At 39.5% G+C, this 17286-nt stretch overlaps 1 protein-coding gene across 2 annotated transcripts; it reads left to right on the top strand.

Annotated features, from left to right (window-relative positions):
• The first annotated feature begins 3212 nt into the window (after positions 1–3212).
• Positions 3213–10986, top strand: SLC7A13 (solute carrier family 7 member 13). 2 transcript variants are annotated; one of them, XM_061342800.1, is made up of 4 exons: positions 3213–4550; positions 7680–7811; positions 9442–9829; positions 10558–10722. In XM_061342800.1, exons 1-4 carry the CDS (start codon positions 3827–3829, stop codon positions 10580–10582), a joined length of 1269 nt encoding a protein of 422 aa, XP_061198784.1. In that variant the 5' UTR covers positions 3213–3826; the 3' UTR covers positions 10583–10722. The 2 variants fall into 2 exon arrangements, with proteins under 2 accessions (XP_061198784.1, XP_061198783.1); XM_061342799.1 differs by having other exon boundaries at positions 3296–4550; positions 9442–9806; positions 10558–10986.
• Positions 10987–17286: the final 6300 nt, after the last annotated feature.

The following is a 17286-nucleotide window of genomic DNA, read 5'->3' as shown; positions in this document are numbered from 1 at the left end:
TGTTTTTTCATTTGCCATTAGCTGACTACCAGTTGGGGTCTGTTTCTTGAATACTAGTGAAATCAGTATGATACATCTGTCAGGGAAAGAACCAGATCCTTAAGACATTTAGTACAAGGCAGACATAATAAGAAATCTGGCAGAGTACCAGGGGAAAAAAAGTATTTCCAAGGCAGTAGATTGTCAAGTGCCTCTGTGTGCAGACTCATTTTCTAAATTCAAGTTTGAGAATACATCACGGGGTTTGGTGTGGTAAATTGTTAACTGGCTTGGGGGGTTGTACTAGATGATTTCCAGAGTTCCAACCCTGAGAAGTCTGATTCTATCTAATGTTACCTGTGGAAATCCTTGAATAGCTGTTGAACTCCTTTCAGAAGGCAAGACGAAACTACTTTGAAGTGTTGTATTCCCAACAAAATGGGGTCTAAAGAAGAGGGGGAAACCCAGGAAGATCATAAATAAAATTTGCCAGTCATAGTAAATACAGTATGTCCCTTGATGTATGTCAAGAAACAATATTTGTGGCTGTTTTTTTCTAGAAGGCATCTTCAGGTTTTTTTCTTTGTTCCTCTTCTTTATCCTTGGTGAGTATCATCAGCAGGAAGCTTCTTTGGAGATAACAAAGGAGAGTATTTATCAAAACTTTGGAAGACAAATTAGGTTCTAGGTTTTGCTACATCTTCTCCCCTTAAAGGATTTAGAATGATACAGGGATAAGTCAATACTATGCTTGAAACACTGATTGAAAAGGATTTCACTAATTTCACTAACTGAAAAGGAACTAAATAAATGTTTTAAAATTTGACATTTTAAGGTAGATGGGCTTCTTTCTCATCTATCTAATCAGTGAGTGGGTCACAGAAAAGAGTGATTCAGGACAGCACACAGGAAGTTCTTGGCAAGATTGAGGTAGAGACTCCTTATCAAGTACACTGAAATTCAGTTAATTGCAATTAGGATATAATAGATACCCATTTTAGGAAAGAAAAGTATTCTTCCATTACTTCTCTGCATTGGTTCCTGTCTTAAATCTAGAGAAACTGCAGTGACTGAACATATCAGTTCTGGTAACCATTAGTTGATATTGAAAAACTTGACATGGAAGGCTGAAAGACGTCTGAAAGAAAAGGGAAAATCCTAAATCCTGGAAAGACTAGAATTGATCAGCTGAAGTTTCAGCTTTTGAACATAGATGTTATATAGCACTCTCTTGACCTCATTTTATTGTCAAAGAGAACTCGGTAGTTGGCACTCAAATGAAATGTTGTTGTTCCCTGTTGAATATAAGAACTGCAGTACTTTGGCATTTTATTTTGATGATGAGATAACCTTTCAGTATATTCCACGTATCAGGGGAATCTTAGGCTTGTCTTACAAATGTGTCCAGGTTACTTTAATCATTTATCTGTGCCCTGTATTCTGTGCTTGAGTTTCCAGATAATGTCATCAGAGTGAATGTGACCGGGTATTTAGTACATAGTGGAATGTGAGGCAGGAGGCACTGACATATGAGACCTGGAGCTAATCATACGGTCTGTGGCAATTTATCCTTTTCAACCAACAGGAGATTTTGGACGCCCATCATAGAGAAAATATGGGAAGTGGGTTATTGAAAACATAACCAATTGGCTGAAAACTACTTGTGTAACCAGCCATGTTTTACTGAGCTCTGCCTTGCTAATGCTCACGTTAGTGAACTATCCAGTGTCAGTTTTCTGTTGGATTTGTCATTCTCTCTGCTCTTACCTCGTCCTAATCTGGCAACAACACACCAAAATGAAAGGCAGACTTTGCATAAATCTCCGAAGCATTTCACTAGAAACATTTATCTGAGGTAGGCAGAAAGCTCACCCAAGAAAGTAATAATCTCAGTGGGGTTTTCTGAAATCAAGCATCTTTGTCACAAGATCCTTATTAATCTACTGCATAGGGGATGTTGGAAATTCCTTTGTTATACTAGAAATTAGCATGCTTTAGGATGAATAGTGAAACAAAGTCAGTTGCATCTGTTCTTTAAGCTGCCATTTAGTGTAATACTGATTTGTTTTAAAATAATAATCCAAATCCATCTGGCCAAACTCCCAAAACAGAGATGGAAGATTGCTGGATATAAAAAAAAAAAAAAAGTGTGCATTGACAGAGAGAGAAACTCAGAAAAGGCACTGAAATAAAACAAAAAATTACATATTTAAACAATTTAAAACATTTGTCACACAATTTTTAATTAGTGAATACTGAAGAATAAATATTAGAATTATTATGAGTTATTCATAATACATGATAAATGCATACTTGAACTCAAATACATATTGTACAATTTATAAAGTGGATAAAATGCAATTTAAAATTAATGCAGCTTTTCATAAATAGAGGTGTGTTTTGTGCAGAGGTAAAATTTCTCTGGTCTGTAGGACTTGATGTTTTTACAAAGGTGAAGGTATATAGTGAGTGCTGCACTGATTTGAAGAAGGTAGAGATACTGTCTTATGGTTAAAAGCTGCTCTGGAGCCATGGATTCTATCACTGACCATGCTGAGCAGTTTCTGTGTGGTGTTGGAAACCCACCTTAACCAAGTCATTGAAAAAATTAAGAAATAAAGAGTCTGTGCTCATGTCTCTTAACTAAAGGTGGTTTTACATCATGGCATATTACATAAACCTAACTTTTCGGATGAATTTATTTTGTACTTGAGTGAAAATCCTCCTGTTCAGACCTGATCTGTGTCTTTCAAGCTGGGCCCTGTAAAAGCCATGAGTTTTATTCTCTTCATTGCTGTTCTTTGACCTTTGGGACAAAACTGGTTCCACAATCACACAAAAAGTAAGAACTTTGTAACTACTGGTTAGAACACTTAACCACCTTTACTCTTAAGTATATGCTGAGCTGCTTTTTCAGTTTCCTGCTTTCTTCCCGTTTTTCTCTGCATCTTTTAAAAAGAATGAATACATTTTTCTTGAGGCAGAAGTTTGTGGTGATGGTATATCCACATATGATTGAAGAGAAATACCTTTTCCATATTCTGACATAAAATACACCACAGATTGTTAAATAAGCAGAAGAATCAGTGGCTGTACCTTAAAAGGCACACACCAAACCAGTGGGTAATTTTAGCCTTCACCCTTCCGTTCCACAGCCCCCAGACAGACAGTGGAAACAACAGTACAGCTCTCTCCCCTCATAGCCGTGTCTGAATTAATTAGTTAATTCCTGCTTAGGAGGTGCATGGGTACTACTATAATGATGAGTCCTCAAGAAAAACTGGGTATAAACTGGTAATTTTTTTTCTAGGGCAGCATTTACTGAGTGAAGTATAAACAAGCTCCAGTATACACAGTGACTGGCAGCTAATGTCTGTGTCACTGTCAGTAACATAAGGAGGGCTGATTTCTTTCCTCATGCTGCCCTACCCTGATGTGGACATCACATTTACCCACCTCTTGCAGTTGTCTCTGAAGACATACATTAAAAAAAATGGAAATCTGTTTATGAAAATCAGCTGAGAAATGAGCATTTACTGTGTATTACTTGTGCCGTTTTCTTTAAAATACCTCCAGATCTTAGTAATTTCTGAAGTACATATTAAACCAACATGTACATGATTTGCCAGTTTTTCTTGAAGTTTTTGGTTAATCATCTTCACACAGGAGACATCAAAACCCAAAGTATACTCTCTTTTCTGAATAATTAAGCCAGACTTCCCAGAACATTTCACTAGCAAGTAGGGCCATGACAGTCTGCTAACAACGAAGTGAAAGGGAAATACATAGCATCCAACATCTGTGGGGGAAAAAAAAAAGACGGGGAAAAAAAACCCAGGGAGAAAAAATGGGAGAAAGAAAAAGCGCTGACCCCAAAGATGTGATGAGAAAAGGAAAATCCAAGACGCAACTCAAAAGAAATATAGGTTATTTTGATGGGGTAAGTTTTATTATAGGAACAATCATTGGGGCAGGGATCTTTGTTTCTCCCACTGGGGTGTTAAAGCATTCCTTACTCAACGTTGGCGTTGCACTGACGATCTGGACTGCGTCTGGGCTGGTTTCTCTGATGGGTTCCCTCTGCTATGCGGAGCTGGGAACTGCTCTGCCATTCTCTGGAGGAGAATACAGCCACATTAAAAGAGGCCTTGGATCCCTACCTGCTTTTGTGTTTATCTGGACGTCAACAGTTACCAAGCCAGCGTCGAATGCTGCTCGAGCTTTACTTTTTGCTGAATATGCCACCCAGCCTTTCTATGGTGTTTGTCCTGCACCAGAAGTGGTGAAGAAATGCTTGGCCTTGGCCGTTCTCTGGTGCCTGGGGATTTTGAATGGCCGCAGCGTTAAAATGGCTGCATGGGTGCAGACAGTTTTCACTCTGCTGAAGATTATGGCCTTGTCTGTAATTGCCATTGGTGGCATTGTTCTCCTTGTTGGCGGGAGAAGGGAGAGTCTGGCCAGGTTTGAGGACGCATTCAGCTCAGAGGTCCCCAGTGCATCACAGGTTGCCGAAGCCTTCTTCCAAGGACTGTACGCTTACGGTGGCTGGTGGTCCCTCAATTATATGGCAGGTATCTACCCTTCTTTAGATTTTGTTCTCCAGTTGCCATTCTTAAGTTCCTCAGCTCATCTTGGTAGAATTTGTCTCTCCTTCAAGACCATAGGGTCTCTCACATTTTATACAAGTCCTGTATTTGTTGAGGCTGTTAACAGAGGTGTTTTTTTCCTCTCTAGGGAAGTTTCTTGCTTCTTGTGCAGTCTCCAGGATCAGACTGACATTTCCAGAGGAGTACAAGTAAAATCAAAATAGTTCATTTAAAATTTTGTGCATGAACAGATTTTTTTCATACCTCAAAATTTGCATGTTGTCTTTCTCAGTGTAAATGCAAGTGCATTATTAGGAAAGGATTAAGGTCCATGCCAAATTATGTGCACATTAAAACCAAACCAAAGAAAAGTAATTGATTAATTTGCATTTAAATATCTGTACCTTCTCTTAGGTTATGCAGCTGATTTGTATGTGGACAAAGTAATTTTGAATTGTGTTGAAATACAATTTCTGAAAATTTATGGGATATATAAGATGGTCAGTAGTCACTTTCTTGGGAAAATGAGAGTTTTGCAGAGAAAGTGAAGAAGAATCAAAGGAAAGTGTTATAAATAATTCTGTATAATCTCTATTCAAACATTTAAAAGCTTTTTAAATATCTATTTACTTGCCTTATTGTGTATGTGATGACACATTACAGTAATAAATAGGGCAGTTTTTGAAAGCTGCAGATAATGTTCCTGATACTAGTTATACATGCCTCAAGTTAAATAGTGTTTTATAGTATCATCAGATTTATAGAATTAAGTTATAAGCAAGTGGATGTTGCTTTTATATCTTTAACCCTATTTATCCACTGACCTCTGTCACCTGTAAATCATTAAATAAATTGTGTGAAACGTATAACAAAGTTCAGTGGTGAGCAGTGTGAAAATGGAGTTAATGTTTAAAACAATGACTTATTATTACAATCCAGCTATTACAGCATTAATAGTATGCTGCAGTAGAAAAGTTGCTACAAGTCAGCAAAGTATATATTTAAAGTCATAGTATTTCCTTAAAGGCAAGCATTTAGCTTTGCAAGCCTGAGACAATACAAATTATGGGTAAAATATTACTTTAGTTTCTGGTTAGTTAGCAGTAGCAGTAAGTACCACACACTGGGCAGCACAGCTGTTTAGATAGATCCAACCTATGCAGTAGTCCCCTTATGAACTGAATTGCCTATTCTTCAGCAATAACTTCATTCCCATCAGCTGCAGCTAAAGCATCAGGTGCCAGCTGGACAGCAGGACTACAGCAAACAGCAAGACAAATGGAAAGATAAATTTAAATTGGCAGGTTTGGTGATTGTCCTCGTCTGGGCTCAAAATTACCAAGTGTATTTCTTACATTTGAAATAAATCCCAAATTCTCCTATAGTCTGTATCTGGATTCTTCTCTTGCGCTCATTCAGTTCCTCTGGCACTGTGCACTGCAGCCAGTGCTGGGGCAGGCTCAAAGCTGGTGTTCTGAGCAGGAAAGAAATTACATTTGAGGGAGGAAAGGGAGTTTTGTGTCCTAAAAAGAGCTAAGTAAACTGCACATTTGACTTTCCATTTCTTCCCCCTTGTGAGTTATTTCTTGGTAACACTCGGGAAGTCGTCTGTAAAAGCTGAGGGAAATAGGAAGGGGAGAGGGAGCAAAAGTGAATGGAGTGGAAGGGATGAAAAATACTCATTTTGACTGATATGAGGATGAATTACTTGGGTTCTGGAAACCAGCTCCATCTTCTGCTGGGACTATCACATGGTCAGGCATGCATGGCAGTGTTTCAGTTGTTTAGCTGCAAACCTGAAGTTATTTCTTACTTGGTGAGGGTAGTTTTAAGCTAAGATGTCAGGCTTAGCACTAAACATTTTTGTCCACCAGCATTGCCTTGGAGGAATCATAGGTTAGGGTTGGAAAGGACCTTAAGATCATCTAGTTCCAACCCCCCTGCCATGGGCAGGGACACCTCACACTAAACCGTATCACCCAAGGCTCTGTCCAACCTGGCCTTGAAGACTGCCAGGGATGAAGCGTTCACAACTTCCCTGGGCAAGCCCTTCCAGTGCCTCACCACTCTCACAGTAAAGAACTTCTTCCTTACATCCAGTCTAAACTTCCCCAGTTTGAGTTTTAACTCATAACCCCTTGTACTATCACTGTAGTACTTAATGAAGAATCCCTCCCCAGCATCCCTATAGCCCCCCTTCAGATACTGGAAGGCTGCTATGAGGTCTCCACGCAGCCTTCTCCAGGATGAACAGCCCCAGCTTTCTCAGCCTATTTTCATACAGGAGGTCCTCCAGTCCCCTGATCATCCTCGTGGCCCTCCTCTGGACTTCTTCCAACAGTGCCATGTCTTTTTTATGTTGAAGACATCAGAACTGCACACAATACTCCAAGTGAGGTCTCACAAGAGCAGAGTAGAGGGGCAGGATCACCTCCTTCGACCTGCTGGTCACGCTCCTTTTAATGCAGCCCAGGATATGGTTGGCTTTCTGGGCTGCTGGCGCAGATAAGAGCAGAATACAGCTGGGAATGACCTTTTAAAGCTACTGCATTGCATGTATTCTGACAGTACCTTCAGTCTCTCCTGTTACTTTTTCTCTAGTTCCTGATACAGGAACAAAGAAAAGGGTTTTGTGCAGGAATAGGAGAATACACTCAAAAAGTTCCAGATCAGGGCTCATGAGGTGATATGACAGTAAATAATTTGACTTTAAAGTATCACGTTTAAGCTAGTGATTTTATGGGTACTTTAATGTTTATTACCAAATCAGTTTTCTAATGTAAGTCAAATACTTGTTTAATCAAATCAAAGATTATCAGTCCTTTTGTGATTTTTTTAGTCAGTCTATCAGACCTCTCATGCATCCCTCCTTCCAAGATAGCAAGAAAATACAGTTAAATAAGAAGAAAAAAAAAAAAAGAAAGGTTTAGACTAATAAACTCTTTGAGAACCACTGCAGGACATCACAAGCAATATAGCTCAGCAGCTGTGCTTAGGGATTGAAGCAGGGCTTTGGTATTGGTCTCATGAAGCTCTGTGCAGATTCACTACTGAAACACACTTGCAGAAGCTACACTGCTTGCTTTATTAGTCTTTTTAAATTGTATTTTTCAGAGGAGATGAAAAACCCTAGCAGGAATATCCCTTTAACTGTGATGACTGCTGTTCCTGCAGTAATGGTTTTTTATTTACTGGTGAACATCTCGTATCTGACTGTCCTCACACCTAAGGAAATTGTCTCATCAGGTATGGATTTTTTTTTTTATTAAAAATGTATTGTCCATTAGCATACCCATCTGATGTTAGTTTACCAGGTATGGGTCGCTTCTCCTCATCTGACTTCACAGTCTAGAAGTTTGGGCTTTGTTCTAAGTTTTAACAGAGATTTCTTGTTTAATTTTAATGTATGACACAAGCTGGACTGAATACAGGCAGATGTTATTAGGTGTTGAAAATTTTGGCTTTTAGCTGCACTGTCTAAAAAGAAATCAGAATTGTGTTAAGCCCTGGAATATCAGGTGAAGATCAAGTCTCTGCTGAGTATAGAGAAGGCCTTTGTTTTCCTGTAGTTTTAATCCTCTCTCCTCCTTCCTTCCCTACCTGGTGGCTCAGGCTAAAGCCATTATTGTTGGAGGTGGACAAGTCTGATGTGATAAGTAATATGAAAAAGACTGGGCACAATAACATAGCCGTCTTGTGTGTGCATAATTTATAGCAAATACTGTGATTCCTTAGAAGAGCCTATACAAAAGTTCAGTGTATGTAAAGCCTCTCTCAGATCCTGTACCAATGCGCTGTCCGTGAAAAGGTCTGAGAGGAGCTGTATTTGTCCTGGATTGTCCAAACAGCACCTTTTAAATACCACTCTATTAGAGGGTGATCTGTCAGACCTTGCCTCCAGGAGTGACAAAAACCAGATCTCCTGGGAAAACATCTAAATAACATAAATGGGAGTGGAGTAGCTGTCACTCAGCAACCTGGTATTATCACTGAGCCAGTCAGGCTACCTGCTGGGAAAGATGGATTCATTTGCAGATCCATGCTACAGTGAAAGAGGCAGAGTATCTGTGCATAGCAGCTGCCCAGCTGGCATGACCAGCTCCAAACATACCAGGGGAGCTCTGCTTATCTGTATCAGGTGAGGAGATGGCCTTAAAATTATAACGCTTCTTTCAATCATTGCTATGAGTTGCTGTTCCTTCATTACATTTTTTTGTGGTGTGTGTTTTCCCCATTTCTAAAAACTTCCTATGCTGTGCAGATCACTGCAGGACCTATATTCCTCAAGGCAGTTGGTTATAAAACCACTAATTATTATTCCTTACTACAGTATGGGCTACAGCTAATTTTTAAACAACATTGAACATCCATCATTCAGAAATAATCTTTCACATTTCCCAGTTTGACCCAAAGCAAAACCTCATTAATAACACACTTGCTGACCCATCTCTGTGCACACATGCGCCGCTTGTGTTGGCAGTTTCCTAACAGTAGATCGTGTCACCACTGTGGCCATGCTGGGGACTTCATTTTCTTTGCCCTCATGGCCTTGCCCACATGCGTATGTTTGTGATGCATGGGAGTGAGGTGCAGCTTTCTCCCACTGGGCAGTCCATTATTGTGGTACTGGCCCCAGCATGTTTACCTGGCTTGCTGTGGCAGGCACTACTCCTTTCTTGCTGTCATCCCTTCCCTCCCCTGGAAATTTGTAGCTCCCTTGTTGGTAGGATTAGGTTAGTCATGCTTGACTGCTGTAACAAAAACCAGGCATTGCTGGTAAATAGTAGGTGGTGTACTTTAAATTTTGTTTCTGTTGAGTCTGCCAGTAATTCAGAACATGGTACCTACACTGCACTAATGTTTTGCTTTCTTGCAGTTGCTGTGGCAGTCACTTGGGCTGATCGAGTGATCCCCTCTGTTGCCTGGATCATTCCTCTCTCTGTTGCTGTCTCAATATTTGGTGCCCTCAACAGCAGCATGTTTACACTTGGTCGATTAAGCTATGCTGGAAGTCAGTCAGGACATTTACCTGTTTTAATGTCCATGCTTAATGTCCATTCCTGTACTCCAGCACCAGCCATGATTTTTTCAACCACCATTGCATCCATTTTTATCATCCCTTCTGACCTTATTATGTTAACAAATTACTTTGGATTTTCTGCCTGGCTTATGACTGGATTGACTTGTGCAAGCCTGATTGTACTTCGATACCGGGAACCTCATCTGCATCGCCCGTACAAAGTAAATGGAAAAAGTTACAAAAAGTATTTGCAGATTTTTTTGAGTCATGGGTAGCTTGCAGAAGTTGTAGAACAAGTGCAAGTCAGAAGTGGATAGTCACTACAAAAATACAAACGATCACAGTGTTTTAGAGCCTTACTTAAAACCTTTGCTTTACTGTAGATGGCAAAGAAATGAGCATAGGGTCTCTGCCCCAGAGACCCTGCATTTGAAAACAAGAGTTGGATATATGCAGAATGGGGGATATGTGCAAACAACATTGAAACTGTACTAGTGTGGAGCGGTAACCAGAACAATGTGGCATCCAGACTGGCTATTCATGGGTAGTTAAACCTTGATCTACTCCACTCTTTCCTGATGCCACCACAGACATTAAGGAGATGTTTAATTTTCTCTCAGTCCAGCTGTTAGAAAGCTGTGGTAGAAGTGTATGCTTATTGTGAAGGCTGCTTTTAGGCACCCAACCCTGAGAATCTTTTAGTAGCCCCTAACATCATATGTGAACAAATGATTTTCAGGTACTGCCTATCTTACCCTCTTGAGGAGAGAAGGAGCCTGAACAAGTGTTTTAGAAAAGATGCCTATCTTGTAGTCAATTTGAGGTCAGATGAATCTTGTCCTGGGTGAGATTGCAGCAGTAGGATAAATGGAACTCTAGTGTGGCAAATAACACATTATTACTCTTATGAAGGCATAAAATCACAGTTGGTCAGTTTATTTCCTAAACAATTTTTTTTTCTTTCTCTTGCAGGTGTTTCTACCAGTTCCATTTGTGATGGTGGCAATGTCTTTCTTCTTAGTTTTAGCTCCCATAGTCTGGTCTCCAGATCTGCAGTATGTTTATGCTTTCCTGTTTATGCTGGGAAGTCTTATTGTTTATCTGCCTTTCATACATTTTAAATTGCATTTTTCATTTCTTGATAAAATTACTTGCCACTTACAGCTCCTGTTGGAAGTCTGCCCTGCTGATGGATCTGCTGAGGGCAAGTGTGAATAATGGCAGGTGTTTAATCCTGGTGCAACTGAGAGCCCACAGAGGATTTTGTTTAACTGAAACTGTAGAAGGTAGAATTTAAATGATAGGTGTGATATACAGATGGACATGAGTGTGCATGCCTGCGTGTGTATGTATATAGATAAAGATACATATATGGCATACATGTATACATGCACTTATATGTATGTATGCATGCACTTGTATGTATGTATACATGCTGGTCTATATGTATGTAAATATATGCATTTTAATCTATAGACATTAGCATAATGAGTTAATATCTATATATTTTTATGTGTACGTATGTGTATCTACAGGTACATAGATATATAGGTACACTTATTTAATAGGTGCAAAGAATCTCTCTCAAGCTGGTAAAATCTGTAGAGTTCTCTCCCTTGCTCCTGAAGACAGAATTGCATGCTGCATATATTCTTGCAGTAATAGAAATATGACTAAATTACAGCACAAATTATCAATACTATCATCTAATAAATGCATAAGTACATACTAAACATCGTCATTATGTAAATATACTTTTGGATTCCAAATGAAATTGTCTGGATTATTTTTAGCTCATAGCAGCTGATTTATTAGCACTTCTGTTTTTAAAGGCTTTATAGTTCTGTTAATCTGCTGCCTTTTTTGTCTGAATTTATTTTTAATAAAAACCTTTGAAGAACATAATAAAATTGACTGAGACCTTTTTTATTCCCAAGCAAACTGTACGCGGTGCATTTTAGCTATTCTAGAACATGACATACAAATTCAGGGTAAAATGTTGCAAAACACCTAATAAGGCAATAAGGATTACTTATCCTATTCATCACAGCAATAAAATTAAAGGTATCTGGATTGTTTACATCTTAAGATTAATATTGCTTTATTCCTTGGTTTCCTTTCAGTGCTATTGAGTAATAAGAGCTTTTTTAGGCTACTCCCCTCCATTTTAATTTTGTTTATGAAAGCAAGATTTTTTTTATATTTGCACCATATAAAGTTCATTAATTTTTTAACTTAGAAACAAAGAACCAGTACACAAGAAACATCACATACTTAGGTGATTAATCTATTGATACATGCTTATCTATTAAAGCTCAGCAATACAACCAGTAGATGGCTCCAGACTAGCATCTCTCTTAAACCATGATATTCTGGGTTGCTGGATGTATTGGTGAGAGAAGGCTTTATGCAGCATTGTATTGTAACACAATAGAATGAAAAAAAATCTTGCTGGAAGATCCAATTCAATATATCAGAAATTTAGACATCAGAGTAATAAAGACTTTATACATAGAGTGATAAAGACTATATATAGCGATCCAGAGTATGGGGTAACCATTAAGAATGCTGGGAACCAATTGAAGGTTTAAGGGGATTTGACTTTGCACTAGAACAAGCCCCTGAATGAAAAAAAAAATACATGAAGAAAGTGGCTTTTCTCACAGCTGGTAAGGTATGCAGAATGAAAATTTGAAATAAAAATTAGACCTTTTAAAATGCTGTAGGAGGAAAAATCCATGCAATTGAAGGTGAAGTGAATACGGCTGAGCCGGAGAGTGGATCCTGCTGAAAGCAAGGCAGGAATCAATGTTTAGTTTCACTTAATATTGCTATCGGAAATAACATTTCTCTTGTTATTTAAATAAAAAAAAAATCACAAGACTTGCCAACATTTTATAGGAGTAATATTTTAAGAACTGAATTTTAGTGCTCATTAAATTGAAGGAAAGATTTTACTGTGACTAAAGCACCAGTCAGGGATTTGTAAATGCAGGTATGGTGCCTGGCAGTCTTGATCAAGTCACTTATTTAAACCCATGTTTTAACATGTAAATAAAAACAGGAGTCATAAAAGTGTAAGGGACAATAATGTATTGTCGACCACATATTTAGAAAAAGCAGACATCAGAGGGAGGTTGCTCAACTGGATGAGTAATTCCCATGTAATTTCATGTCAGTATATCTGTTGAGCTTGTTTATACACCTGAATTCCATAAGGGGCTGAGTACCTAGTGAATATATATATATGAGGATATGTTTGGGTAATTGGAGCATATACTGATTAATGATACAAACTTCAAATTTAGAGGTTTAGCAGTTTCAACAAGTTAGGGAACTCAAAAGTCCCAATGAATTGTAATATGAAATAAATTGCACCGATGGAACAGGTTGCTCAAAAGAAGTGGTAAATGCTCCATCCCTGGCAGTGTTCAAGGCCAGGTTGGAGAGAGCCTTTGGTGACCTCGTCTAGTGTGAGGCATCCCTGCCCATGGCAGAGGGGTTGGAACTAGATGATCTTAAGGTCCTTTCCAACCCTAACCATTCTATGATTCTGTATATCACACAGAATCACACAGAATCCCAAGGGTTGGAAGGGACCTCGAGAGATCATCTGGTCCAACCCCCCTGCAAGAGCAGGGTAACCTAGAGTACATCACACAGGAACTTGTCGAGGCGGGCCTTGAATATCTCCAATGTGGGAGACTCCACAACCCCCCTGGGCAACCTGTGTTCTGTCACTCTCACAGTAAAGAAGCTCTTCCTGATGTTAACGTGGAACCTTCTATGCTCCAGTTTACACCCATTGCCCCTTGTCCTATCACTGGATATCACTGAAAAAAGCCTAGCTCCATCATCATGACACCCACCCATTACATATTTGTAAACACTGATGAGGTCACCCCTCAGTCTCCTCTTCTCCAAGCTGAAGAGACCCAGCTCCTTCAGCCTCTCCTCATAAGGGAGGTGTTCCACTCCCTTAATCATCTTTGTGGCTCCGTGCTGGACTCTTTCAAGCAGTTCCCTGTCCTTCTTGAACTGAGGGGCCAAGAACTGGACACAATATTCCAGATGCAGCCTAACCAAGGCAGAATAGAGGGGGAGGAGAACCTCTCTTGACCTACTAACCACACACTTTCTAATGCACCCCAGGATGCCATTTGCCTTCTTGGCCACAAGGGCACATTGCTGGCTCCTGTTCATCCTCCTACCCACCAGGACTCCCAGGTCCCTTTCCCCTTCGCTACTTTCCAGCAGGTCAGTCCCCAACCTGTACTGGTACATGGGGTTGTTCTTCCCCAGATGCAAGACTCTACACTTGCCCTTGTTGAATTTCATCAGATTTCTCCCTGCCCAACTCTCCAGCCTGTCCAGGTCTCGCTGAATGGCAGCACAGCCTTCTGGTGTGTCAGCCGTTCCTCCCAGTTTAGTATCATCAGCAAACTTGCTGAGAGTACACTCGGTTCCCTCATCCACGTCGTTGATGGAAATATTAAACAGCACTGGTCCCAGCACCAACCCCTGAGGCACTCCACTAGTCACAGACCTCCAGCTAGATTCTTCACCATTGACCACAACTCTCTGCCTTCTTCCTTCCAACCAGTTCTTGATCCACCTCACTACCTGATCGTCAAGCCCACACTTCCTTAGCTTATCTATGAGAATGCTGTGGGAGACAGTATCAAATGCCTTACTGAAATCAAGAAAAACCACCTCTACTGCTCTACCATCATCCCTCCACCTAGTCACTTCCTCATAGAAGGCTATAAGGTTGGTCAAACATGACTTCCCCCTCATAAAACCATGTTGGCTGTTCTTAATAACCCCCTCATCCTCTATATGCCTAGAAATGGAGTCAAGAATAAGTTGTTCCATCACCTTTCCAGGGACGGACGTAAGGCTGACCGGTCTATAATTACCCGGGTCCTCCTTCTTGCCCTTCTTATAGACTGGTGTGACATTTGCCATCCTCCAATCCTCAGGCACCTCTCCCGTTTCCCACGACTTACCAAAGATGATGGAGAGTGGCCTAGCAATGGCCTCCGCCAGCTCCCTCAGCACCCGTGGGTGCATTTCATCCGGACCCATCGATTTATAGATGTCCAGATTGCATAGCTGATCCCTAACCCAATCCTCATCTACCAAAGCAAACTCCTCCTTTGCCCTGACTCCTCCTGGGGCAATAGGAATCTGGGGCCCCCGGGGAGAGTCTGCAGGAGTAAAGACAGAGGCAAAGAAGGCATTCAGCACCTTTGCCTTCTTTATATCCTCTGTCTCCAGGGCACCCACCTCGTTCAGCAGTGGGCCTATATTGCCTCTTGTGTTAGTTTTATTTGCTATGTATTTGAAGAAACCCTTTCTATTGTCCTTAAATCTTTCTTTAATACAAGGTAGGTAGATTTTCCTTTATAAAAAAAATTCTAGGAAATGGCACATAAACAAGCATGTATGTATTGGTGAGAGAAGGTTTTATGCAGCATTGTATTGTAACAATGTAACAGTTCAATGATCATTGCCAAGGGATCAGCAAAGATAAAAAAAATAACAGATCAGAATTAAAACTGCCTGTGCAAACTTAACCTGCCCCCTCTGTGAAGGCACCTTACAATGGCCTTTGGTTATCAGATCATAAAGTATTCTTTCAATATACCCTTATCCCATGTATTGGATGGAATGGACGGTATCCATGTAGTTCACTGTTATTTTCTTCCCATTTCTGTGTGTGACTTTGCACTTCATTTATCACTCTCTGCTCAGATGCTGTTCTTGATAAACATCATTAATTTCTTTCAGACTTTTGTAATGTGTTCTCAGGTCAGCATCTGAGCACTTCACAGCAACCACTGATCTGTCTTTATTCTTATGAGCTGAATCAGTGGTATCATCTTTGCTTTGCAGAAAGTAAATTAAGCCGATATGTCGGTTGAATAACAAATGAATTTTGTTGCTTTTCCAGAGATCCTTCAGTTCATGTCAACCACCATAATGGAGAACTATTGATGGAGAATCAGGTCCAAAGTCTGAATTCTGGGCAATATTCAAATTCCTTAATTCAGCAACCCTTCTGCAAGTGCTACCTTATTCACTACATCAAATTTCAGTTCTGCAGAAAATGGGGGATTAGCTACCTCACATTTAGTGTCTTCTTCAATGCAAAGTGTTGAGTTTATTCCCAGATCTAAGTGAGATAGAGGTCTTCTGAAAAAAAATGCTCTCATTAAATGACCCGCTGTTTGGAAAGGGACTCACACAGCTGAGCTAAATTAACACTATAAAAGCAATCTTAGATATGATAATGCCAGTCTTTTGAATCTGAGTCATTTGGTGTTCTCTTAATGCAGCCGTTCTTTTGAGTATTTTAGAATGCTAAATCACAAAGAAGCAAATACAGTGTTCAATTTATATATACACTTATTATTGTGGATCATTCTACGTTTCCATGCAATAAGCATAAAGGAACAGAATTCAAATTTATAACTCACATTAGCCACTCTGGCCAAGAGCAATTCAATATTTTAACATTATAGCTTGTTTTCAGTGACACTAGTTGGTCTCAGTTGCTTTCCTGTTTGAACATATCTCATAAAATGCTATATAGAAGTGTGACAGGTTTAGTACTAGACTATATCAGACATTTATTTAAATTTTTAACTTTTTTTTTACCTTTGACTTCATAATTGTTTTAAGCCCATGCATACTTGCATGTTTCAGAAGTTCAACCTTACAACAGATAAACTTACAAGGTTGATATTTGTTTTTCAATATTGTGCTGTCCTAGTTTGGCAAGTAATGCCCCCAGCTGTTTTTCTAGGTTCCCAACACAATATTTATATGTGCGTCAGCAGCACTACTGTTTTTCTTGGCCATTATATCCATAAAAAGACAATGTAAAAATAGATAATCAGATAATCCTATTTTAAAAATTACTTGTAGTTTTACTACATGCTAACTCCATGTGTGACTGCCTTAAAAAATAATCTCACTCTGAGGCAAAACCCAGCCAGTACAGAAGGAATGAAAAAAATCAGCAATTAATTGATTTACTTCCCTTTTTGTAGTTAGCATTAACTGTGATTCCAGTAAAAAGATAATAAACTAAAACAGTTGTGGTTTTTTGTTTTTTTTTGTACTTTGTTGTGATGATTTTTTGTTGGGACCTATGGTTTACATAGGGAAGAATATATGAGGAACTGCCAATAGGCATGAGGAACTGCCAATAGAACATGCCTCTTAGGCATGGAGGGGCTTGGACCTTCTGATTTCTAATCTTAGATTTGATATGTGCACTGTGGGCATTACTAAGGTTGCCCACATCTCAGTTTGCACATCTGCTAAAAGAGAAACAGTTGGGTTTTAACAACTTTACAGGTCAAAGAGTATTCACTTGTCACCTTCTGGATCACAGAAATTATTCTTGTCATTGCCCTCTATGACTCATTCCAAGTGGAGGGGGACCTTGAGCATTCCCAGATCTTACTGCCTTGAGTTGGAGAGGTAAGAACTGTATGTGTTTCAGGCTTTGAAGCTGTTTCCTTTCTGCTTTGGAACAGGAAATGAAACATCTTTAAATTAGCAGGTTTAACCTGTATCCAGCAGGTTTAAAGGCACTGTTGGAAGCTTGAATATTAATATTGATTTTCAATAATTCTTGTAACCTAGGGGAAGTTTTGGGAGAGCAAAAGAAAGTTAGCATGCTAATAT

The sequence above is a fragment of the Neopsephotus bourkii genome, unplaced genomic scaffold (genome assembly GCF_033783945.1).
Source record: "Neopsephotus bourkii isolate Nb327-2 ecotype Australia unplaced genomic scaffold, CSIRO-AGI_Nbou_v1 NB_1820, whole genome shotgun sequence".
Lineage (NCBI taxonomy): Eukaryota > Metazoa > Chordata > Aves > Psittaciformes > Psittacidae > Neopsephotus > Neopsephotus bourkii.
This window is presented reverse-complemented; position numbering and strand designations above follow the sequence as displayed.